Source organism: Hetaerina americana, unplaced genomic scaffold, assembly GCF_022747635.1.
Source record: "Hetaerina americana unplaced genomic scaffold, ioHetAmer1.1.p SCAF_4, whole genome shotgun sequence".
NCBI lineage: Eukaryota > Metazoa > Arthropoda > Insecta > Odonata > Calopterygidae > Hetaerina > Hetaerina americana.
In genome coordinates this window covers 83,698,389-83,725,833 of record NW_027286985.1, presented here as the reverse complement: position 1 = coordinate 83,725,833, position 27,445 = coordinate 83,698,389, and the positions used below count along the sequence as shown (strand labels likewise).

The 27,445-nt window shown below is 33.7% G+C and overlaps 2 protein-coding genes across 2 annotated transcripts in view; one reads left to right on the top strand and one right to left on the bottom strand.

Moving 5' to 3' along the window:
- Positions 1 to 3,111, top strand: part of LOC139692552 (superoxide dismutase [Cu-Zn]-like) — a 43,450-nt gene extending 40,339 nt beyond the window's left edge. The window contains exon 5 of the mRNA XM_071590788.1: positions 1,089 to 3,111. Within this exon, the coding sequence (XP_071446889.1) occupies positions 1,089 to 1,191 (103 nt within the window). The 3' untranslated portion in view covers positions 1,192 to 3,111. The remainder of the gene's footprint in view (positions 1 to 1,088) is intronic.
- Positions 3,112 to 5,910: 2,799 nt separating this feature from the next.
- On the bottom strand, positions 5,911 to 27,146 carry LOC139691824 (AH receptor-interacting protein). The gene is made up of 6 exons (XM_071589715.1): positions 27,044 to 27,146; positions 26,771 to 26,947; positions 23,332 to 23,497; positions 19,787 to 19,973; positions 18,067 to 18,209; positions 5,911 to 15,007 (listed from the first exon to the last, which is right to left on the bottom strand). Exons 1-6 carry the CDS (start codon positions 27,122 to 27,124, stop codon positions 14,802 to 14,804), a joined length of 960 nt encoding a protein of 319 aa, XP_071445816.1. The 5' UTR covers positions 27,125 to 27,146; the 3' UTR covers positions 5,911 to 14,801.
- Positions 27,147 to 27,445: the final 299 nt, after the last annotated feature.

The window sequence follows — 27,445 nt, the reverse complement described above, 5'->3', positions numbered from 1 at the left end:
AAGAAACATTAACTTAATTAGAATGAATCAGCATTTGAAAAAGTATGGTAGGTAGGGCCAAATGAGCTTTAAATTCATGTGATCATCAGAGTCATGATGTGTTGGAAGTTCATGGTTGCAAACAACATCTGCAAAACTTCAAGAAAACAAATCATTTTTTAATACGAGTCCTTACTATCGTTATCTTAAGCTACATCAAGGATACAGTGAAGGTTATGTAGATAATAAAGATATCTCATTTATTAGCTTTATGCCGCAAAATAATTAGCCAATTCTATGGCACTTCCATCAATAAGTTTTAATATTAACAAAAAGAGAAAGATCTCTCAACCTTTGTCACGAAGTGTAATAACCTCCGCAACACAACAATTTGTATAATGCCAGCAATACTAATGCAAAGAATATTTAATGTCACTATTTAGTCAATTTTACAACAAAATAGAGCAATAAGCTCATAAGAAATTTTATTTCAACAGTTACTCTTTTATTAAAGTAATTTACCAAGGATCCACATAGACCCAAACAACACTCCAGATAAAATCTCCAAGATGCACAATAATTCAGCCAAAAAGTAACTTACTAAGATCACACACACTCTATGACAGTTAAAATGCCAACTATCAGCTGAATCATACAAATCCTCAGCAATAGGTATTATCATCAACAATCAAAGTATAAAACACACCAAGCGGGATGTTATTTACAGTAATTACAACTGTGATGGCATGTTAATTAAATAAAACTGCTTGTATCCCTGGTGCCTTTCTCTAACAGGAATTCATGAACTATTTCATCCATTTCAGATGTAAATAATAATTGGTGTCTGCAAAGACACACCAATGCATGGGTTACAGCACAGGTGCATTCTGATAATATATAGTGGCTGCATGAAATACTGCATTATAATTCCTCACTCGTGATACTTTATAGAAAATCATATACTAATTATGCCATTAACCAATTACAATCATATATGTCATTTCTAGTGATTTGCTATAAATAACAAAATGGAGGGAAATCTATTTTAATAATTATGAGTTAATTCAAACTTCATAATCATATCATGGTATTTGTTGTCGTCATTTCAGGTCACCCCCAACATCATCAGTGTCATCAATAGCAATCTCTCATTGCGGTTCTGGCCTCCTCCTAATCCTCATTCCTGCTTTCCTAAGGTTCCTATTGAAGTGAACAACTTAATTTGGAGTCACTTTGAAGTATTTTTTAAAACTACATTAATCTCAAATCACTAATCATGGAAAGAACTATGGGCTTCCAGGGAGAACTATAGTAGTGAAATTCCTGCATAAACATTATCATTATAACTAAAAGAATAATTTTTAAAATCTTAGAATTGTATAATGGCAAAAACAAATTTAAGGATTTGGTGCTTTTAGGAATGTCTATAAGAGACAATGTGAAGTATACACCTTCCATCTTTTATTGAAATTTAACAACATAAAAGTTGATATCTAAATAAGGGAAAAACCTAATTCATGTATTTATTTTCATCAGTATGAAATTTTGTTATCCCTACTTGGAATGTCAACTCTCAGACTTTTCTTTCATGACATAGTTTTAACATTAGGAAGATGCCATGGTACTGATGAATTCATTTTAATAGCTTTAGCCCAAGGCAATTAATAGAAATTCTTCAACTTGAGTTAGTAGGAATATTTAGGATTATGAATTTAGTATTAGACCTCTAGATCGAAGAGTAGTAAATTTTTGTCAACCCCAACTATTTCCCAAGGCTGATATTGGAATATCATGGTGAAGGTTTAATTAAGGTAGTTATAAGCTAATTAGTCCATACCATTCACTGGTCTTGGTTAAAACAAAACATCACTGTTTACATTTTTACACTCTAATTTTCATTCACTGGTCATGGTTTCAAAAACTTCTCATCATTGATACCAACTAGAAGTCCTTGTGACCATTTTTAGTGAATTTAAATTACGGTTTGAAAACTTATAGTGGTGTTTCATTATGGTAATGGCAAATTATCAGAGTGATGCCTGAATCTTTATCTTTCACGCTGGTCTGCTAACAGTTTTCAGCTGAGCAACAACAAAATTGCAGTGAACATATTCTTGATGATTTACTAGATACTCGACATTGTGTGAAAGCAAATTTTTTTTAAGAAGGCATAATGAAGGGAATTTATGAGTTGAGGAATAAAAATGAATTTCATTTGTTTCAACTCACTGAATATGCATTTCTTTAAAAATTGGTTTGTGAAGGAGCCATGAAATTCAGCAAATATGGTACAAAATCAAATTAATTAATGTTGAGTTTCAACTGCACACTCAAAATAACTGAAGGCTTATTTGAAAACCAATGGTAAGAATGAAGCCAAAGAGTGAATGAACCCAAATGGCATCTTACTCTAAGACAAGAGTTGTGATTGCTTCTACAGCTAAATATTTAAATATTCTTTAAGGCCATCATAATTCCTTTCCATTGTCAAAGCAAAGGCTATGCCTATTCCAAGTAGCAGCAAAGACAGCTGACAATTTATTTCTTGTGCAACAATATCTGGTGAATGCTTCATGATTGTTTTATGTACTTATGGTATACCAATACCACTGGAGACTGCTGAGAACAACTTTGGGTGATACTATTCTCAAATGCCAGCAAAGTTCTTCTTTAATGGTAGGATATCCTTTTACTTAAATAGGGCCAATATTATCAGACTGCGTGGGAGAATATTTGTTAATTAATAAAAACAGCCTGGGCAACTACTGCCCTACAACTCATTCATAAATATTGACTTTGCATATCATTGGTATTTTTTTTACTAATAGTAGGTACCCTATTTTCTCAGACTGTGATTTAGAAAACAAAGAATGTTCCCAAATTGATACTAAACTTCTAAGGACTTAATTGATAACTTTAAAAAATGCCATGTTGCATGACTTTTTTGGGTTTATCCACACTAATGACAAAAATTGTCAAGTAATTTACAAAGATGAGAACAGAAAACACAACATCTGTATTTGAATTGACGGCCAAATCTGTTCAAATATCTGTGGCACCAATGAATAAATGTACTGTAAATATGGTTTTGAATTGAAAAAAATAAATTATTGAATAAACATATGAATCCGATATGGTTGAATTTTCCTTTGCCAAATGTCCAAAAAGATTCAAGTTGAGTGAGTTAGAATTATCAATTTTTCTCACTATGTAATTCTAACTCACTTCATGGTGAGCTACAACATTTTGTTTTGAATATCCACCCACTTTTAGCAGGTCAAGAAATATACTGAAAGAAAGAGAAGCTGATTTTATTAGAATGATGCTACATTTTCTTGTGTGGAATAGTGTTACACATTTGATTCAGTGCTATCATCTCAAATAACCATCTTGAGAACATGTGTGAGCAAAATTTCTAATTAAAAATTCAAACAATGTTTACTCAGCCAATTTTGAAATTAGTATTCAGCCAGTTAAGGTACATATTCCAGGCATATCTAACTGATTAGTGATACAAAAACTCTAATGAATTAAATTAGGCACCAGTAAAATTTTTTTTAGAGTATCAAATCTTATTTTAGGGAACCAGATAATGACATGCCATTACCAGCTGCCAGCATTATTCCTACAGAAAAACATTCTAGTCTACCACAAAAAGCAATGACACTTACATGACTGTAAAAAAGCTCTTTAATAGTTCTTATTCCTGAAAGTCTAACATTGAAAATGACCTAACAGTAGGTAGTTCAGATTGAAATTCAAAAGCAAAATCATGTTCATTGCAAAATTCCCTAACAATTCTCATTATTTTAAAAACATGCAGCTTTTATATGAGGAAGATTATCACTTTATTAATCCTTGGTGAAAGAGGATTTTTATAGGCTAACAGCATGAATTAGTTAATAGTACATTTTTGAAACATTTTTTTCCTTATACTCATAACAAATTTCAACTTTTTAATTTTAATTTCAATCTAACATTCAATTGTTCCCAGCTCAACCTTCTGGAAATGCATTTTAATTAAATTAAGAATACAAAGTATCTTTCCACTGTCCTTTATTCACATACAACCGGTTTCAATGCTCAAGCGTCATCATCAGGTACCTGATGATACGCTTGAGCATTGAAACTGGTTGTACGTGAATAAAGAACAGCGGAAAGATACTTTGTATTCTTAATTTAATCAATCTAACATATTTCTCATTTATTTCAATGCTGATTAATATGTGTTACATGTAAGGACATATTATTTAAAGCTTATTTGCCTTTTTTCTTCTTTAACTCTGCTTAAGTTTTAAACTAAAAAAGTACTAATTCCACTTCTAAATGAAAATCTAAAGGAAAGTCAATGGGTTTAAATTGAAGCACAGAAAAATATATATCATTATCATAAAACTTTCTGAAATATGAAAAGGGAAGAAAAACTTGATTTCAGGAAGGGTTGATGTGTTTGGCATCTATTTTCTTGAGAATAGCAGGAAAATTACATTAACATGTGGATGCGGAGCAAATTTGTTACATCCCATGAAACTACCCAAAAATAGATCTTAGAAGAGATAAAACACCCTGTAAAAAATATGAGAAATTTTCCTGTTCAACCTGCTTGAACTCATATTTTGAAAGACATCTTTACAAATTATATATTAAATATAAACAATAGAAATTGTTGTAATTGTGTTTCAAGTCATGTAGATCATAGCCTTATAATCTTTTATAACATTGCAAAAATTATTGAATTAATATTAGGTTACGATGTGCACATTAACAGCTAATTAAGTTAAAGAATTTATTTGCAAAACTTTCTAAACCATGAACTAATAGTATTTAGGGGCAAAAACTATAGGGTAGGTAGTAATATTAGGATCAATCTATACCTTGGTAACATGAGCTTGCTAATTTTTAACATGATGCATTAAGTGATTGTATTTTTACAAGGTGATGGTATTTCAAAGCAGTAGATATTGCATGGTACTAACTACATATGCTGGCATGAAGGCTCTTGTGGTGCAGAGAAGAAAACTGATGTATGGCTTATGGTACAGGTTGTCAAGAGAGAACAACCTATGCAGTATAAACCCAGAGGCCATACAACATTCATCATTGTACTATCAATGCAACTAAAGATCTTCCTTTCAACATAATTCTAGAAGCCTACCAAAAACTACCTCAAATTTACAGGATCTCCAAAATCTATCATGTGAAATTAACTGCAAAATTGACCTATGCACTCATGAGTACAGCTGTAAATTGAAACTTCCAGCATAAAAGGTAAAAATGATATTTCAATCAATGCACATATGTTAGCTTCAAATGTGAACTTCAGGACATGCTTCTACAGATGCAATTATGAAGAATTCAAGGATCTATACCTGAAATGCAGGTAAATGCAACTGTGTAAGATTCCCACCCATAGGCTAGTAGGAAACAAATGAACACATGGGCAAAGGTATAACCAGCCCACACAGCAGTAAGATCTGCAATATCATTTCAATCCGAGTGTAGTGATATGAGCAAACATTACATGTTCTGCTATTAAGTTATAGACATAGTGAATGGAAAATGACTGAGTAATATCGAATTTTGATAATTGGTTAATTTAGAGCCAATTTATTGATATGCATATGTATATTAATGGATATGCATCCTTGAGAAACATTAGCAAGCACTCAGTCATAAACATTTGCTTCTTTATTTCTGATTGCTTCTTCGCAATGGCCAAGAGTGAAGTAACACAACTAAAATGGGTGTAATTTCCTGGAATATATTCTCCCGAGAGTTAATTGTGAAAATCATAGTATAACATGTGAAATTGAGAGGAGATAAAAAAAATTAACCTGATTCTCCATTTGAACTCTTAAATTTGACCCCATGTACCCACCCAGCTGCCACACACTATTTATAAACAAGTGCTTCAACCCTGAGTCAATCAAATCATATTTTTATTAGCAAACCAGTTACACAAACATCACACAATTTTAAAGAAACATCTCTTTAACCTTCCATACATTGTATAAATGCACCAGGCTATCACATTCAATGCAAACAAATTTAAATTTATCAGTAAAACCTTAAATTTTATCAGTCTATGGGTCAAACAAAATTCATTCACTGATAATACCTTTTTTAAGCTCTTTGATTTTAAATTTAATACTTTTCCTAGCAGAAGTATTCTATTAGTAAACAACAATCAAAACTCATTTTATCAGAACACACACAATTGTGTAATTGAGGACCTTTTACTTCACAATAAGGCCTCAATTAATAAAATAAGCTCATATTATATTCAGATTTTTATTCTCCCACAGTTCTCTTTTAATATTAAGCAACCCATTAGCCATTCAAAAAAATTACTATTTTCATGAGACTGAGGAATTTGAAGAAAAAATGTGGAGTAGGGGAATAAATTCCAGTAAAATCATACAAATGATCAGGATGAAGGTAGGTAGGAATGCTAAGTAGGCATCCCAAATATATGAAAACCAGCCTATAAATAACACTTGTATTAAAAGTACACCATACCACTCCCTATGACTATCAAAATTGTAATGAAAAGAGCATGAATAGGGCAAATAAGTAAAATTAAGCAATCTTAGACATATAATTTCCATAAACTCAAAAAACTTTCTCATGAAAAAAATTAACAATTTAATCATGGACTTAAAAAATTCCCTTGATCAAAGTTAAAATATAACTTTTGGAAAATAAAACGATTTCTGAGTTTTATCCCAGCAGGAAATAATTCTCAGGTATTTTGTTGATTTTATTGAAGCTAAAAACATGGAAAATAAGATAGTTTTTTAATTGACATCTAGGCGGTTGTTGAGGAAGCTGACATAAATATATACGCAGCCAGTTTATGAAAATACATAGAAATAACAATTAGCAATAAATATAAACTTTCCACAAGCTTGATTTCAAACAATGGAATTAGATATTTTTATTTCTTACAGACCCTATCATTGCGCATAAGTTAACTCATTGAAGTAGGATGGGAGTTTAACTGGCAAAATTAATAATATCCTTAATACCTACTTCAATACCCATAACTAAGTTTTTCTAGAAAGTAATCATTTACATATTTTTAGATTTCAAAAAATAAATGGAATAATAATATTGGTACAGAGAGTCAAATTTTAAGCAGGGTGCGACTGGACGAACTCTTTTAAGCGGGAAGAGGCTTGGATGGTACATGATGAACCAGAAGTGACCTCACGAGTCCATATGTGAATACCTTGCACTATTTTGTGTGCATTAAATAGAAACAATTATCATAGGGTGTAACAATGAAGTTGCACAAGTTCTCTGTAATGTGCATGTTAAAATTGAAACATTATTAGGAATTAACAGACATATTCTACCTTCCATCTATATACATATTATCAAATATAGATGTAAGTGATTCATAGCATGCATTATACATAAAATGTCAGTGAGCTAATACATTTGATTTCCATTATATCAAACTAATAAATTGAATAATGGTGATGAGCACCATCATATTTTTTTATGAATGGCGGTGATACATCATTAAATGAAATTAAATAGGGCTTTTGGTAAAAAATTTGGCATAATTTTCAATGACACAAGAGTCTTCATATACTTCCAGAAACAGACATATTTTACCAAAACAAATGCTTATTGACCCAGAAGTCCTTCTGGATTATCAGCATTTCAATCTAAGAAAAGCTTTAATTTAAAACCAAGACAAACTTTAATAATATTGAAGATCCTATGACAAGTCATTGAGTGGGAAGTCCACGTGATAACACTCACACACATCCATTACAAGAAGAGTTGGAGGAACCAAAGACAAGCAGTTAGAAGATTAAGAAATCTTATTAATATAAGCAAATATATCTCATGGATAAACACGGAATATTTGATATAGAGAGCTTTTTACGGAGAGGGCATTTAGATTTAGTAGTAGGGATCTCAAGGCATATCTCACCCCTGCAACTCACTGGGCTCTGATTATGTAATACTGTACGCAAAACCTCATTTGATGATAATTAAATGCATGTAATGGCTTCTTGTTCATTTACCCTATCTCTTCCTCTAACTTTCATGCCTGCAGTACAATTTTTAGGAAAAATGCTAACCTTAAGCTTAAGCATAACATCCGACCTATAAAGCACTCTTAAAACCAAACAGTCATAGTTCCACAAGTACTTCATACGTTTACACACACTAACTGTGACTTAAGAAGGCACCAAACAGAAAAGTACAAAGAGCCCTTAGAAAACTTTTTTTGCAACATTTTCCTAAAACCACCTTCTGACACACATCCATTGATATTTCCGGAGCTCACAAAAGCTCCTTTACAGGCCTTTTACCAAATATGCTGTGTATTTGCTCTTCAGAGCACTCTCCCATTATTTGTGCGTTGGAGAATATTACCATTTGAATGCCCATAACACAAAAGTGCCAAAATATTTAAGTTTTATAAGCATGGAATGCTACTCAACACATAATAATAACAAAATAAAAAAATGCATTTACTAGAGAAAGGCTCAACAGTGGGTATATCTCCCTTCCAGAGAATAAAATAAGCCTTTTCTTCGATAAGAATCCTCCTTATATAGTCAGGAAACTGAGATAAATGAAACTAGAGTTGTATTGACTAAGTTTTTGAAAGAACCACTCCATTACCCACATATTCTTTAAAGATGTAAATGGAAGATTTTTAACTCATGATCAGTAGTATGAATCTCCTAATTGTAGGATATTGAATTTTTTTATTAATTTAATTCTCTTTGTTCACATTTTCTCCTATCTAAATCCAAGATGATAAAGGCATTAAAATGTTGGAGCATTGTGCCATGGTTTTGAAATAATTGGATTGAATCTTCAAAATACAAAAGAAAATGGGCAGCAAATGATTAAATTATATTGAAAAACATGAACCATAAAAAAACTTCAAAGGAAAAATCAAAATAATAAATAATGAGGAATAATGTGGGGAGACATCCTCTAATAATTTTTAAGAATATTTGACAATGCTAAGATTCAAAATTCTACATTCCACAATGGGTTGGACACACCAGCATCAGATCTAACAGATGAAATATCTCAATTCTACTGTTATTCACATTCATAAAGGAAGTATTAAATCACTAGCAAAAGTGAGATGGACACACCAATATCCATGAAACAAAAAGTGCACCACAATTCATGTGCACAATGGTTCTAAAGAGAACACAGGTCTAGAGAGTGGAACTTCATTTAATGTATTAAGTCTAAGACTGGGCTCACAAATATACCGTACATGGTATTGCATCTGTAACAGCACACCATTGCTGTGGTTCAAACTGTATTCAATTATGTTAACTCTATAGCACAAATGAATGCAACAATCAAATAATACCTTCCTTATTAACCTGAATTTAACACCATTTTTGGTTTTTGAGCCATCATTTTAAGGAAAAACTTTTTGAGGCACCAAAGGGGTAGGACAAGTATGCTGGCAGGCTGTTATGAAAAATTCTTTGTATTTTACACAAACATTACTATATTAAATAAGTTAAATATGCTTTCCTACAATTTCAATGAAGAACTAGGTCAATCAACTAACAAAAAACAAGATAGCGGCTCTTCCACAATCATGGCTTAAAAATAAGGACCCACAAATTCTGTAGCTGTTGCTATGGAGGATAGAGTCTTGAAAGATTGATTCCCCACCCCCTGGATTGCAGTGAAGAATATCAACTTTCATGACTACAGAATTGATACGGTGATGATAAATGAAGTAATACTGCATTCCATCAGGGGTTCATCACAAGTAATTCTTGTGATAAAAGTTACAGAATAAACTCTAAGCATAATGCTTGCATTAATATGTTAGTTTTGGTTATTATTCTTGTGTGATCAAGTTTTAGTGAACATTTGTGCAGAATAATTACTAACTGTTCATCACATTGTTATTGTGCAGATTATATTCATGGACTGGTTTCCGAGGAGCTCAGAAATGAGACAGTTGCTGCTTTCCAACGACTTGGAAGAGGAAAAATAACCCCCTATTTTGAGGGCATCTGTCTCAACAAATATCTTAGAATAAATTTGAATAAATAGCATTATCATCATTTGTCGCTGAAACTGCACTTTCAAAAGCAGAATCCAATGACTTAAAACCTTCCTCAGTAAACCTTTCTCATAGATCAAATTGAAGACGAGAAAGCATATTCAGTGAAACAGATGAATGGTTTGGATGAAAAAATACATACTTAGTTACAAAACTTAAATTTTAACATCACTACAAAAAACTAAGCCATTAGAGCCATATCCTGTCAACTGTGTGGTCCTTGATAATGACTTGTTACATAAAAATTTGAGCTTTGTGGGCCATGCGCAGTTTTTAACATTGAAGCCAGGAAAGGATTGAGTAATAGTCACATCAGACTGTCCACAACAGATACTAAAGAGAATAAGCCACATTTCATAAATGGAATTAATTCATCTCAATTTCTAAAGTTATGGTATTTTCCTTTCCCCAATTTAAAACATCAATTATTTTGCTAGATTCAATTTTGTAACAATTAGATTATAATACCTGTGATAATAAACAATTTCAGTTCTTTTATTTTTAGAAATTTGCACAATTATAATTAACTTAGGATGTTAGATAGACCGCTATACATGTATATGCTTCACAAAGAATTTAAAAATACAAATCATTATACAGTAGTTTCCTAATGAGCGAAATGCAATTCAACTTCTTTATAGTTGCCTGCAAAACGTAAGAGAAGATTCTTCTTTTTTTGATTATCCATTGAAAAACGACGCATAACATGATATTCCACATTAAAAATAACTATCATACCATCAAGTACAATGATAACACCATTAGTACTCCATTACTGAAGGAATCTTAAACACAATTGATGCCCATGAGTCTGACAAAGAATTTATTGGACTTGCAGAAGTATAATGTTGCCTTTAATAAATATACTAAGTGCTATAAGAAAGCATAATACTTTCATCTATGACCAGAGTTTTTTTTGTTGATTGTGATTGATGGCTTAATAGAATAGAAATACATTATAAAGAAATGTATATAATAGCCATGTATATCTATAACAAAATATTTGCAAACATGGAGCTTTTTTAATCTTGAATTTGCTTATAAAATTGTCATTTTTCGATATGCATATTGTGGTTTTCATTTTCACCACATTTTTGACTTAACAAAGTACACATTATTGACTGAAAAACACAATAATAATAATTTCTGCTTGATTTATGATTTGAAGTGACTAGAAGTACCAATTATTATTATTAATTATCCAGTTTATTTGATCCAACTAAATCTATACTAAGTGAGGCCGTGTTTAACTTATGTCATCCAGCAGCTATTGATTATTTTTAGTAATGATACCCCTGCAGTAGAAACAATAGTGTAATGTTATGCACAGTTCAAAGTAACATGTCCTAAGCTTATTTCTCCAATAATGATTTTAAAATACCAATGAAATATGCTAGAAAAGATAATAATCAGTCAAAGTTTAATTTATTATGCAGTATACGAGAAGTATAAATGCAGCAATACACAATGGAAGTTAACTTAATGAGCACCTCACAGAGCAAGTGTTTCACAAAATGAGCAAAATTATTGTTGTAAAATGACTTGCTAAACGAGTGACTTTTCACAGAATGAGCAAAAAAGAGAGATGAATTCCTCGAATGATTGCATGTCTGCTACTTCAGCTTGTGTTTAGCAGATGTTATGATAGCTTGTGATTACACATTTGTCCAAACTTGTGTTCAGACATAATATTTGTGATATTCTTTTAAGCAAAATTTGATAATATTTTGTGCATGATTATAAAAATGTCCCCAAAGAAAAATCAGCAAGGAGAAAAAAGAATAAAAATAATAGAACTGAAATGTAAAATCATTGAAAGGTGAGAATGGGGTTGGAGCATGGCTGATCTAATGCACACATACAATTAGTTGACATCAACAACTTGCACTTTCTTCAAGAACCAGGACAAGATTAAGGAGATAGATGCTTCAAAGAGAGTGACAAGAATATCTACACGAGTATCTACAACAGTTATGCATTCTCAATAATGTTCAAAGGCTGCTTCTCATATGAACAAACAAATGCAATTTCAATACATCTCTAATAATGAGAATGTCATTTGTGAGAAGATTATTGCCGACCTCATTCTAAAGATTCCAGGATTATCAATGGCCCAATATTTACAACGAGCCGGGCATGACCTGAATCAACAACATTGTGTGGCATGGGGAGGCAGTCAGCTCTGCAACCTCAAAGAGGTTCTGAGGGTTATCTGCTGCAACATGTTTTTAGTTGAGGCAACATGGGTATCTTCTGGAAGAATATGTGGAAGCAAAGCTATGTTTGCTCATTAACTGTAGATGAGAATGGATTGCCCGGCCACAAGCCTATGAAAGGCTATCTTACGCTGCTATTTTATGCTCATGCAAGAGACAATTTGAAAATTAAACCTCTGTTTACCATTCAGAAACTCCACAACCCTTCAAGAAGTGTAAAGTCCCAAACAGCAGGCAAAATGTGATGTCGCCATGGGAAACTGTTATATTGTATCATGTGTAAGAAGAAATTTTACAGTATTTTGAAGCACCGGTATAAACAAATCCCTATCTCTAGATAGCTTTTAAGTAAGAAGGTATTAGGTGTGAATCATGAATAATAAACTATTTATTTTGATACTTTTTTGCTTTTACAAATCTAGTTCACATTCATGATTGCTTCATTCTGATATTGAAGAAAAGATAAACATGATCCATGCTGCTAAACAATGTATACATAACTTTCTTTGAATAAACCTGGTACATAATTTATTTTTTTCAACATGGAATGTATTATTGTATTTAATAATAATTTATATGTGAAAAATTATTTCACTTAATAACTTATCTCCCTTTACAAGAAATATCATGGAACAAACTATGCTTGTAATGCAATGTTCACCTTTAGCCAGAAATGTACCAAATGAAAAAAAGAATGAATAGATCATCAGCATGTTAGGATTTCTGAGAGGTTTTCAAATTTTACTTAAATTCAGGATTCAATTGTGAACATGTGAATGTGAAGTCACCACACTTATTTATGAGGAAACCAATCCAGTCATCAAAAATATCATGTGAATTCAATACTGTAAATTCAGGTTACTTGATTTGAAGGTTTCACTTTTCTTTTATAAGTAAAGCAAACACTAATGCATTAATATATCAAATCAGTTCATCAAAACCATGGAATTTTACAGTAAAGGAGCCAATTTTTCTTGAGCAAGCAGCATATAACTAATGGAAACATTCGTTGAGTTATCTCAAGAGTCCAATAATTCATAAAGATTAGAAATTTTTCCTTTGAAGGACATCAAACTTATTTTGAGGCGTAGTGTCACAAAACAAACTTGTAGCCTTTTCAATAAACTAGAGTTAGATCTAGTAATTGATGTCACTGCATTAATAATATTCACTCATAAATTAGAAATGTGCATCAAGTAAAAAATAGAAGAGCAACTGCAAAATAATCAAGCCATTCAATTAAGTTTGTATCTAATAAATGTTGGATTCCTATGCAGTATAACTTCAATTTATTGAGCTATACATTAGACCCTAATAAAGAATGCTTAATAAAACCAATGATATGTGAGCTGAATATGCTAAGATAATTTTTATTTCATTTCAAGAAAGAATGCATTAAAATTTCTAAGAGTACTTTGAAGTCATTAAAATAATTTAGAATAAATACAGGAGACAGCTATTTTACCGAGATAAATGGTTTTGATACACGTTGGTATGAATTTAGAAGTGAATCATAAAAATTCTTAGATAAAAAATGGATTTTAAAATTTTTAGTTTATCATGCACTACCAATATATTGATTACCCAATCAACACACAGAATTTTTAAGGGACAAATATCTTTTAGTTTCACGGAATAAAAAAAGATTTCCTTTTCACATAATTTTTAATGCTGACTTCTCTGGGGCATAGTGGCCTAGTGGGTAGAGCTTTTAGCTAATGGTTGGATTGCTCAGGTTCCATTCCCAATGATTTTGAACATCCTCAGCATCACCAAAGCGGAGTGATTTTCAGATACCGGAACTTCCTGGGTTACTATAGGTGGCCCAGGGAAAGAAACTTGGCCCCCTTCCCTGTTGTGCTAGACTTAGGGCTTCCAGCTGCTATCAAAACTCCATAACCGACAGATTCAAACTGAATATTGCAAGAATGGCAAATGTGATTACAAAGGTATACAGATCAATATGAAGCCTGTTTGACACTCTCTTGCTAAATGGCAGACATGATGTTTACCCTTGCATGAATAAGTGGCCTTTCTAGAGGGAGAAGCAAAATTTTATCCCTTTAAAAATGCTACTCCAGAAGAGTCCCAATTGTACGATGGTACCTGCCTCTGTAATGATCATCCAAGTGTCTTAAAATTCTGAAGCAACAAAGAATGATTTTAGAAAAAAATATTTAAATATTTTAAATAAATCTCCTTTTGAAAAAGGATAACACTCTCCATAATTTTTTTCAACTCTCATTTTTTGAGTTGAGTTATGACTTACCACTTCCCTTGCATAAAAATTGAATCACAGTTCAACAAATTACATTAAATCAATTTGATTATGAATGCCAATTCAATTAGCATCCATATAACTAAAAAAATATACATATAAATATAAAGTCTTCTCACCTAAAAATATTAGTTCCAACATGAACATCTTTTTATTTCTGACTAAAAGCATTCGCTTAATTCCATCAAATGCACTTGGTATCTGGCAACTGGCATACACACTATCTCACACATACATGTGGCCATGTGCTTTATGCCAGGAGTTTGCCCTTCAACTTGATTGCATCCTCTTTATCTTTTTGCCTCTCCATCATTTCCAATTTCCTCAATTCCTCCGAGATAACAGCAGAGAGGCTTGGATTTAGTTTTGCTGCTCTTTCCAAGTCCTCCTTTGCTTCCTTTGGGTTCCATGCTCCAATGTGAGCCTTACCACGCCTGAACAGAGCCTTCACATTGTCTTCAAGATTTTGAAAACAAGGTGGACATGTAAAGAAGGAAGATTGTCATTTATTATTGCTTTCCACAGATTTTAACCGCACACACATAAGATTGCATTTCATAAGCTGTTGTGATATTATTAATACATAAAGACTTTTCAGCAAGAATTAAAATTAAACATAAATGTACTTGGAATACACCTTATTTCAAATTGTTTGAATTTCAATTGAGAGAGGGAATATACTTTTCCACAGAATTTATTTGGTTTGGTACAAAGCATTTCACCATGATACAGCATCATCAGTTACAAATTTGTAATAAGACAGATGTTACAAATTTGTATCTCATAATACTGTATCATGTTGAAACGGTTTGTAACAAACCAAATAAATTCTGTGGAAAAGTATGTCTCTCTCTCTCTCTCTCTTTTGATGGATATAAAAAAACTTAATAGGTAAGACCCAATAGGATTTGTGTGTTACTTTTACAACATAATATTTGAAATACATCAACAGAAGATTAAATTCAAAGCCATAACTCAATTTTGTGACCTATGAATGCTACTTTAGCAATGTATATAAATACCCTGCAGACCTTAGCACACTGGAGATTTTGTGCAATGAATCTGTGATTAGATGAACTGACACTCTCAGGTATTCGCTTAACATGACAGACTCACCATGGCTCACTCACTTCTTTCACAGTCACCCCCTGATGATGCTTCCAAATACAAATTTTTAATGGCCCACTCATTACTCAAAATATTACTCTTGACAATGCTGCCACACATTTTCCAGAATCCTATTCCTAAATTTTTTCCCACTTTGTTTGGAATATAACTGGGCAAGTTTTGTAGATCATCATCTCAATCCTCTAAGTGTCAAAGATATTATCTAAATCAGTTCTAATATTCATAGCTTTTTCTGTAGGGGTCTGTATGTGCAATAATCTATGGAAAACACAAACCAATTCGACAAAAAAAATCACCAGCACCATCACCAAAAATGTCTGATTCCTATACCAAATAAACAATTTACATACCTAATTCCCAACATAAAAAAAAGCAATCGGCCCTTTTCCCCATTTTTTCCTGAATTTTTGAAGGAAATGATTACTTCCCTACTCTTTATCACAAAACCAATATATTACCAATGACCTCTCTGCTTTTTTGTCCGAGTGGCTTTTAATGCCTTCATTGTCATCCAATTTCTGCATCTATCTACTACCATTCAAAAATATTTAGCCAAGATATTGAAATTATCCACTTTTCCATTAGTTTAACTCTGGACACTCTGCAATGACTGTGACCATTATCTTAATCCAATTGTGAAAGTGAACTAAAATCCAAGATGATGCCACTAGAAGTAGAATCTTACCCTTGTTCACGCAATCATATGATCTTTGAATGCCATTCCCACTAAAAGGTTGTCTTCTGCTAAAAAAGTCAGTATTCACCAAAGACCTAAGACCAATTTCTCACGCCTCTGTTTCCTGATGGTTTTTGTACCCTCATCTACTCTCACTGTTTCATCAACTAGATAGACATGAAAAGCACAGGAACGACAAGGAAGTTTTTACAGTTTAATGATTTCCATACCTCTTTACACTGAATGATACCCTTATCATTACACAATAACTATCAGGTAAGACTATTTCACAATCTACTGAAATTTTTTTCAAATGAAGATCCAATTTTGCACGGACAATGCAGTAAAATTACCTTAAAAAAGGAGAGCCTTTTTCAACGTTCTGGTATCTATTACAGACTTTCCTACAAATATTTGGCACATTTATTTTCCTTTTTCATCCATGAGCCGGGGGAGCTTTGATCTGTACAATGAATATAGTTAACCATCTAGTATTTTTCGAGGTCACACAAATACTTGTGGTTATATTTGCTTCATTTCAACCCAAAATAAGGTGGTACACCTATGACATACCAACGAAACGCTTGTGAATCCTTAGTACACTTGTGATATTAGCATATGTAACATAGTCCTGAAATAATCCATTAGTGCAATTACAAAGTATTGCAGGAAATACTGCATTACTTTACTTGAGTCCCAGGCTAGCATGAACACAAATATGAGAACTTCAGTAATATATGCGCCATTCAATAATCCCTTAGAAAATCCATGAGATGGCACTCATAGTATCAGAATAGATTTACTTTTGCTAAGCCTCATCTTTCACTAGACTGCTGTTTAAGTTTCATCGACATCCATTATGTGGTTTAAATTTTGAAGTACACTGAAGCAATAAACTTTTGCTTATTCAGAAAAATGAAAAAAAATGAGTTTTACTGTGTCGGAGGTCCTCGGTTACAACAAGGTGTCTCACCAAAGGAGTGTGTTTGCATCAAGACAATGCACTTCCAGATGTGTCACATCAAATGATCACCCAACTCAATGAATTCAGCTGGGATATCATCGACCACCCTCCTTACAGCCCGGACGTTGCCCCCAGCGACTACCACTTATTTCCCGCTTTCAAAAAATTCCTTGGAGGACAGAAATTCAAGTCAGACGAGGAAGTGCAAGAAGCAGTAAAAATACAAATAAAACCTACAAAAAGTTAAGAATAAATTTGATTTTTCATGAAAAAAAATAGGGGACCTTACTTTTAAAATTGCCATCATATATAAGATACCTTGGGAGCTTAACCAGCTAAAGCACTTTTCTGGGAATAGGGGGATCCAGGTTCATATCCTGACCAAGGCGAATGATTTTTCATTATGAAATTCTTGAATGTGTGTGCACACTACCGTAGGATTCTTCTAAAGTAACTTTTGTGGCATTCCTGATATATATCCTTGAAAAAGTCTTGGTCAAAGGCAAACCCCTACATCTTTAAACATTGGCTTTAACCTCATGGACTGGTACAACGGACACCACTATAATTATTTTGTGGCAGTGTATGCACAGTAAATCATCACAACATCTTGTTCCTTTAAAGTCCTCGAAAATTTACAGCTTAAGATGACAACTTTGTAGATTAACTGATAAAAGCTAATGGCTAGATGTCAAGGAATTTTTTAGACTGAAATTCCCAAATTTCAAAAAAATGAAGATAACCTACCAGGTTCACTCTTGAGAACAGTTGAACAGTGCTCAATGACTGTGTAATAGTCACTCTGGATGAGCTTGCACTGTGAAAAATTGAGTAGTAAGGGAATCTTCATATTCTGGAGAACCAGCCACTCCTCATCCCCAGGCTTCTCTCTGTAAGACAAAAAATTTCGAGCAGGTCATCACTTTTAATATTCAATACCTGTAAGTATTCCAAAAAATTGATGGAGACCTTAAGAAAAATATCCTTATAGTATATTATATGGAGAAATGTAGAGAAGTAAATTTAACATATTATTAGCATCCTCCATATTTTTATGAGATGTATCACAAAAAATTTCATTTGAAATAAAAACTGTGGCAATAGAACCACCTTATTTTGACCTCAGTATCCATTTCCTAAGTAATGCAATATCTTATAACTAACATTCCCTCTTCATTTAAAAAAATAAAATTTTTGCAGCAAAGAGTCTGCATGATTATTCATGATATATATGATGAGTGTAGTGTTTATAATAAATATTTTAATACACAGATGACCCATATAAGAACAAAAAACAAAATTATTAAGCAATTAGATGTCAATTTCCCAAACAGTCAATAAAGGGGTTTTCTACGGTCATTGGAAAAAATCTCTAATATAGCCTTCATTCTGGATAATGCCAAAGAAGACAGGAAAACTAGTGATGACATTTGTGGCATAATAAGCCATGGTAAAGGGGAAGAAAATGATGAAAGGAGTTTGGTATGGTGAAAGTGAAAATGAGCAAGGATGCAAGTGGGTTAGTTCCAGTCTGGTGCAGGCTTAATGGAAATTCTGAGACTCTATTCACAAATGATTTTCAGTTCTTTTCATCTCAAGACAGACAAATAGTTGCAATTTACATTTTGTGAGTGTAGAGCCTAATACTGAAGTCTATTGTTACCAATCATTACTCAGGACATGAATTTTTTACAATTGTCAGGGAGAATGCAAGCTGTGATTCCATGAGTACAATTACATGAAAGTTTTATGATACACAAGCTGAAGAAAAAGTTAAAATTAGAAAGGGCATACACCTACAATAGCTAAAGACCAAATCATAGGAAATATGAAATAAAAGTTTCAATTATCAGTCTTCTTTGATTATTCATCCATCTATTCCAGGATGATATAAAAATTTAAAGCAAGATTTTTCAAGATGTGATGATATGAGGAAAAAATCCATGATTTAGATATCCTAGGAATTCCTAATGAGATGGAACCCAAATTTTTGGGAAATATGCTCCGGTGAAACATGCATAAAGGGTAATTCTCACACATTTATTTTTGGTAAAAATCAGCACAGTTTTTAGCAAAACTAGCTCGGAGTAAAGAGGAGGCTAAATGGACTGTGTTTTTTCTTCACTTAAATGCTCAGATATTTTAATAGTGCATGAATAATATGCAGAGGCCACAACAATTTTTTGGGCAAGTTTGGTGGGATTTAATTGTTTGTTTGTTGACTGAAGGTTACTTGCAGTAAGAGAGTTCCCTAAGAAAAGGATTTACAATATATGGTATCACGTTATGAAAAGTTGAAACAACGCAAAAGACATCTATGAGAGTCTTATTTCGTTCATTTAAATTAAGGAATGACATATCAGTAATGAGGTGACAAGGAAAGATCCCAAGTTCTTAAGCATAAGAAAGGGAAAACTCTTTCCATTTTGCCACCCCTGACATTTGAGCAAAGGGCTAGTGACCTTACTTGAGCATCAGCTGTTCGAGCATCCCCAGGGCTTCTGAGTACTTATCCACAGCAGCATCATACTTCTTGGCATTGTATAGGTCATTCCCTTCAGTCTTCAACTTGCTCACCCTCTGTACCTTCTCATCCTCGTCCAGTTGCCATGATTCCTTCTGATACTCCTCAGGGGACTCCACTTTCAGTAATTCTTGGCATTTAAGGAAAGAAAGATAAACTGGTCACTTCTAAATGAGCTAGGTCTAGACAAGTACTCAAACACTTAATGATGCACACAATTGGTCTTTTTTAGGGGTTTCAGGTCCCTTGGCAGACAGTTAACATGAGTGGTTTGTGTGATCCTCCCGATTAACCACGGAAACCCCATGGACATAATGTAACTCTTAATGTTGTATTCTATCTAAAACAGGAGTGCACATGAACATTCCCTTCTCCTAGGTGACCTCCAAAAGTCATGTGACACAAAGGGAGATATACGTATGACCCAACAAAAGCTCAGGTTCCATTCTCCACTTTCACATGCTTCGCTCTCTCTCTCCTTCATCATGGACTCAGTTGACTGCTTAATTGAAGAGTGCAGATTTATAAAATGCACCCAATAAGCTGCAATGTCATGGGTACTGGGCCAGCACAGTTAACAGACATCACTCAAGAGAAGATTAATGGACATCCAGATATAGCGATGTGACAAGTCACATTGCCATGCAGTTCATCAAAAAGGCGAGATAATCTTGTATTTTCTATGTGTGCAGGAAGGAACTTGTCAAAATCACCCTGCAGCATGTCTGCTAGCAAGAACGGAAGAAAATGGAATGGTGCATTACTGTAATCACCAGATTATAATCATTTCATTTCAAGTCCTGTACTTTGATTAAAATAATGTAATGGAGGGAGGCATATTGTTGGATACCTATTGATCTACACCTATTAACCCATTGGGGGTCAATTTACCTAATTAGTGGTTAATTAATTTTAAGAGTGCCGATTTAACACAATGTCACTACTCATTTTAATCACTAATTGCTCATTCTGCATCCTCATGTGGTATTTTGGAGGGGAATGAAAGGTGAACTGCTGACAGAAAAAAAAAATTGTATTGCCCACTCCAATCACTTCAGCATAATTTACATTTAGTGGAATATAATTGTCCACCACCCATTCTAAGTGACAGGAACTCCCACACCCAGCAAAAACTGCTGAAGTTTAGGAGTTTGCATTTTCACCCTCCTTAGTATCTAAGGAATACAGAGGCAGATTACGGAGGGGTGTGTTCCATTACAGTCTTTGGAATTTGTTTTCCTTAGAATTGTTATGAAATATGAACACAATATTATTTAATGAAGAATGCCAAGAGACAAACACTTTTTTTCAGTGAGATTGAATCTGTTCCCAATAAAGAATTTGATGCTTTATCATAATCAACATCATTGAGATTTACATTTCTGGGAAATTTAGGGAACTGGATTCAAGGCCCTATTAAAAAAAACGATTTGCGCACTGTGAAATTCTAACATTTGTGTGGTCTACTAACAATAGTGCTTTGGAATTTCTTTAAGTTTATTTGAATTAGTCAAATGTAAACAAATACCTCTGTTTAAGTTGGCTTAAACCTCATGGACTGTGACATAACGTGCACAACTGCATTACTTTGTGATAATGCAGGTAAGGTAATTCATCAAAGCACCTCGTCCTTTTAAAGTCATTTGAAATTCATAGTGTAAGAGGATCACTTGGCAGCTTGATTGGAAATCAAAGGGTTGAGGTCAATATCTTGGTCAAGGTGAATGATTTTTGATGAATTTGATGGTTTGAGGCTCTACGTTGTGAAAATTCATGATCACCGAATAAGTACAGTTGGCATTTTTTCATACAAAAAACTTTATAATACTACTGGTTACCGCATCCAAAGTTACCGAGACGTCATTGGCATAAATCATGATGTCACCAATACATTGAAACTGATATTACAAGGGTTGCTATTTATATGTTGAGCCTTGACAACATTAAGGGCTTAAACACTATCTGATGTTTCCATCTGTAAGTTTGACCCTTTTCATACCAACTTTCTTCAGAACATTTTGTCGATTAATCATAACTTGTGTTGTTTAAAGTGACTCGAAAATTTTGCCCCAACAAAAAATAAAGTTAAGTTGTGAACACTTTCATGTGATGATTTTTTATGACTTTCAAAGTGGATTCTCAAGAGGAGTTATTTCCAACTTTGGTAATGAAGCCCCATCCTTTGCCACTGTGAAATGCTGAATTCCATCATGGCCACCATTCCCTCAGTGACAAAAGTCGTGAAGGTGGTCAAAAATCAGTAGTTGTACCAGAAAACATTGATGCTGCACAAGAACTAATGAAGGAAGTTCGTCATGTGATGCATCATGAGATTGAGGCATCCTTGGGAATTAGTATGTTGAGCATCAATAAGATATGGCATGAAAATTAGCTGTGAAAAAAATTTGTTCGTGTTGGATCCCACATAATTTGACAAAAGCTCAAAAATATGTTTGTATCGATTGGTGCAAAGAAATGCTCAACAAATACAATCGGGGTGCATCAAAAGCTGTATACAACATCTACACAGGTGATGAAACTGAGTTATGCGAATGAGCCCGAAACAAAACAGCAATCCACTGCATGGGTCTTTCAAGACGAGTCAAATGCGACAAAAGTGATTCATGCACAAAGCACATGGAAGCAAATTATCGCCTGTTTCTTCAGAATAACTGGACATGTGGCTACCGTGCCGTTCGAGCAATGCATAACCATGAATTCATAATGGTACATGAGCATTTGTTTTCCAGAATGGCTTGGTGAAATATGGAAAAAGAAGTGGCAACATAGAATCATTCTTCTTCATGACAATGCAAGCTCTTACAGATCGGCTGAAACAACTACCTATTTGACTGGCCAAAACATTGAATTGATGAGTTATTCTCCGTAAAGCCCTTATTTAGCACCATATGACTTCTTATTATTCCCATTTATCAAGAAAAAAATGGGGGGCCAACGTTTTTTTGGCACCTAAAGTTGGTGCATTCAAAACCATGTTTTGGAGGTACCTCAATCGTAGTGGAAAATGTGTCACCAAAATTGGTTTGAGCGTATGCAAAAGTGTATTGATTATCATGGAGAATACTATGAAAAACCAATAAGCCATTTTCAACCATTAAATACTGCCTTATCATTATTAGACTGAAAATATAAATAGCAACCCTCATATTATAAAGTATTTTGTTTGAAAAAATACCAAGTTTATCTAATCAATGATGAATGATTTTTCCCAGAAAAATGTTTGCATTTACAGGAGACCAGATGACACTTTGACTTGCATTGTAGACATATTTGGATGATATTTTGACTATGCTAAGAAGCAGGCAAGAGTATTGCTTTTGGAGAGGGATTAAACTTAGCATCAAATTATGTAATATTATGAATTAAGGAGGACAACGTTTTACTTTATGTTCACAGTCAAACTCACTATGTATATTTTTTAAAAACTTAATTCCAAGTGAACACAAAAAAAACCAATAAGAACCCACCAATGGTGAACTCAAGGTCTTTAGGCACTTTGATGAGCTCGTTTAGATCTCGATAGCCAACGCCTTCATTCTGGAGGGAAACCCCACAGCAATGGTGTCTCTTTGCTTCCTTGGGAAGACCAGCCTCTCGAAGGGTCTTTGATACAAATGGATATGAGGTCACCAGCTGGAATCAGCAAAATGGATTACTTATTAACAGATATGTAAAAGTACACCCTCCCAAATACCAACAAGTCGAACTTAATGATATAATACAGAACTTTTTGTTTGCTTGAAGGCCTATTTATACATATTTTCTTAAATCAGGCGGATCTGCCTAAGTGAGATGATGGTGAAATAAAAAATTGTCAGCTATGATGATGTTAAACAGGTTTTTTAATCCATACTTCACTATTGATTGTAATTCTATATAAACATCTGATTGTCAATTAGACTTTAAAATAACATATTCACAGACAAGCACCTTATGAATGACAGTATAACAATAACTATTAGCACATATAAAACTGTTTCAGCAATTACAAGTCAAAATTTTTTCATTGCAGATAAATTCATCCACCAAGTAATGACCAAAACAGTTTCATATGTTAAGTATTCCGGCAATGCTGAAAAAGGCAGCATCTATTGGAAACTTATTATCAAGCACCAGATGGTATCCTTAAACATCTTTTTTAACAGTAAGTGCCTTGCTTGTGGAATCATCCCCAAGTACATGAGCATTAAGTGCAAGACAGTCCTCAGCAGGGAAGTTTGCAGTGGAAAGAGCCAAACACACCTGTATCAAGGAGCTCTGCAAATGGTATGTAAAAAGACTATTGAACTCTGGTCACCTATTACTATTGATTGAATTGAACCTCCAATGAAATTCAGGAATATATCACTGAAGAAATTCAAGGAGGAATAGTAAAATTCCCATAAATATAATGTAGTGCCTTCATTGAAAAGATCTTTCTCATAGTATATTAATCTAGAAATATCCAGAGCAAAAAAGGGTGCATTCCTTAGTAGTTATAGGAGCAAGAAGAGGGAATTAACATATGTGAAAACTTCATCAGTTCTAACAACATTGTGCTCCTAAGTAAAGACTGAACCTGAACCAAGAAACCAATGCTGAAAATCCATTCCTTCATGTGAGGCCTTAATACTATCTCCAGAGGCCCTTATGCTAGAAGAAATGAATATTTAGTCCTCATGATTTTTTGGTATTCTGAAAATCTATTCGAGTATAATACCCATCAGACCTATTGCATTTATTGTGTCTACTCCACTTCACTTATTTTTTCACCAAGAGAATTAATCATTCAGAGAATTTTCAATGTCAATGCCATATGTGGGCTCAAGAACTCATCTGAACTTGCAAAAGCGCTGTTCAACCTAGTGCTAGCCCAAAAGTGCCAAATGTTGTCTTTTGATATCACCAATCTTTTTACATGTGTGTCCTATGGTGGATGTTCACCCATCTCCATCGACCATGTAGTGCTGTCGAGTCCCCATGACATGGCTATTCCCCTCATTCTCAAACATTAGCCTAGAGCATTACTCCTATCACCCCTCAACCCACTCCTCTTCCTGACAGATTATATATAACCTGCTATTCAATATATATTCACCTGAAGATAACCCAAAAAGTGGTGAAGCCATGGCCTTAGAGAATAAGTATATATTTTGGAATGCTGTTTCATTTTGTCCGAACTATAAGCATGTCTTTTGATGAAAGACAAACTCAAATATGAGGTAATAACAGGCTATAGTTCAGGTCTGAAAGGAAAAAGGATGAAATATGGGTGGTCAGGGAACAGAGAGGAAAAGATAAAATAAACACAACCAATGTACAGCAGACATGTGTACTCCCGCTACTAAGTTGCTCTATTCAGCACTCAGTAGGGGAGTGATCACTACAACACAAGGCTGGAGGACCTTGACACAAGTGGTACAAATGTTAGTTTGACAGAGTACCTAAGTGGTGAAGATTTCTGGAAATCAGCCCCTGGTGTGAGGATCATGACCTTGTAAACCACTTCAGGAAAACCAGTGTCATTGTTAAATGGGAGATTTTGTGTGCAGCAGTGGGTGAATATTTCCTGAAGTTTGTTCCTGGACTTGGGAAGAACTTCTCATGAACTACTTTAGGCAAAGCAGTAAGATTTTTTGGTGAACCAGCTAAATGATCCCTGCAATAGGAATAATTTCCCTACACACTTCTTAGCAGGCTTATGTCCCATTTCTACTAAAAACCCCTTAAAATTTGAAAAAGAAAGCACCTCAAAAAGATGTGTGTGTGTGTGATTCTTGTAATTATTCCTGGATAGGGACTAATTTCCTCATAAACAAGTACAAGAGAGTATGTATATCGATCGACTGCCTATATGAGTGTTGTCCGTGTATTTACTGAATGGAATGATCCCAGGCAATAGATTCCTCCCCTATTAACCACTATACAAGCGCTTGATTACCTTCTAAACATGCTTATTGTTACACCCATAACAACCTATATAGGTTATCTGTACTTTGTGTTAACTCGCCATTGCTTTAAGAACCCATTTAATATTTACTTCATCATAAAAATCATAATGAGAAAGAAGTAGTTGCATAAATATGCATTACCAAGATCAAGAAAATTGTTTCTGAGGAAGTTCTTTACAGTCATTGCCGAAATACTGGCAGTTAGCTATCTTACTTCAGTTTCATGAATGTGAAAATTGAAATTAAGCACCTAATAAAGTGAATTTTTGTGAAGAAATAATTCATAGTAAAAAGACAAAAAACGTTGCCCATTTAAAATTCCCTGAAAAGGGATAAAATGGGCTCACTTACCGAAGCTACAAGTAAATTTCCAGGTATTTCTAATAAGCAGATACGGCGTTCTCTGATTATAGTTACTAGTACAGCACTTTTTATTTGACTAGATTACACAGATTAAGACTTATGATTTATATTACATTGTTAGGCTGTTTACATCTCGGGCTGATACATCTAATTCTGACTTTGATAAACGGGCCTTTGGTATCTACCATTACTTCGAATGACCCCAAATAAGTTTAATTCAATTCGAGGTAAACATGGATGAATTGCATGCTAAGTAAAGTAATACGGCATATTATGCAAGCACAAACATGGTTGATATGAGTTTGCTAAGCATGGGTTTATACTCCACAATAATTAAGCGATACGGATACTGTACGCCTTCTGTGCTTACGTAAGAGACACGCATAATTGCACTCTACACAGCTGTTGTATGTGTTTAAAAAAAAATAACGGTCAACGCAAACCATCTCAACAAGTTAAGTTACGAGATGCACGAAAAAAATATAGGTCAAGTGGCAGCTTCGAAAAGCACATGGAACCATTGCTTCCAAAAAGAATATGACAAATTCTATCTGAATTATGAATAAATCAATCAGTTTTACAACAGCAGCTCCAATTTATAACAGTTACTTACACTTTTGTCAACTGAAAAGCGCGAAACCTCATTTATACTCATGGTTTGAACAATGGCTTCCCAAATTTCTAACTTGAATTTTTTTCCTAATACAAGTTCCATAGGTTTTCCCAATTTCCGGCTGTCATCGAGTATTTTCCCATCGCCGGCTATCTTCGTTTGGAAATGAAAGAACACCTAAACGGGGAAAACAAATGTTATCATTATGCTAACCTATTTCTAAATGTCACTCAGAAAAAAAGAGTTAACAGTAGTAGACGATATTGGTTTTACTCTAGAGCCATTTGTGTACGGCTTGGAAGTATTTCCTGCATGCAATATTATCTTTTCAACTTTCTTGTCATTAAGATTCATTTTATCCACGATTAAATTTGGCCTCGCGCATTTCTGCACTGCTTTGTTTGCAAGTTTTCGTTTGGAGTTAAAGAGGCGCTGCTGTTTACGTTCTTATTTGCATATTATACCAACATTAGAAATTTACACTTGACGAAAATATAACGAAGGTTGTATAAGTAACTACAAATAAACCCATTTTGTTGCATAACATGTACCAGTTATTCTTATAACCGTAATTATAGTAATAATAAGTATCAAGTTTCCCCAAAAAAATAGAATTCATCATGAATGCAATCCATCCTCCAGTATTAAAGGCATACATTTTTTTGTCTTATGGTT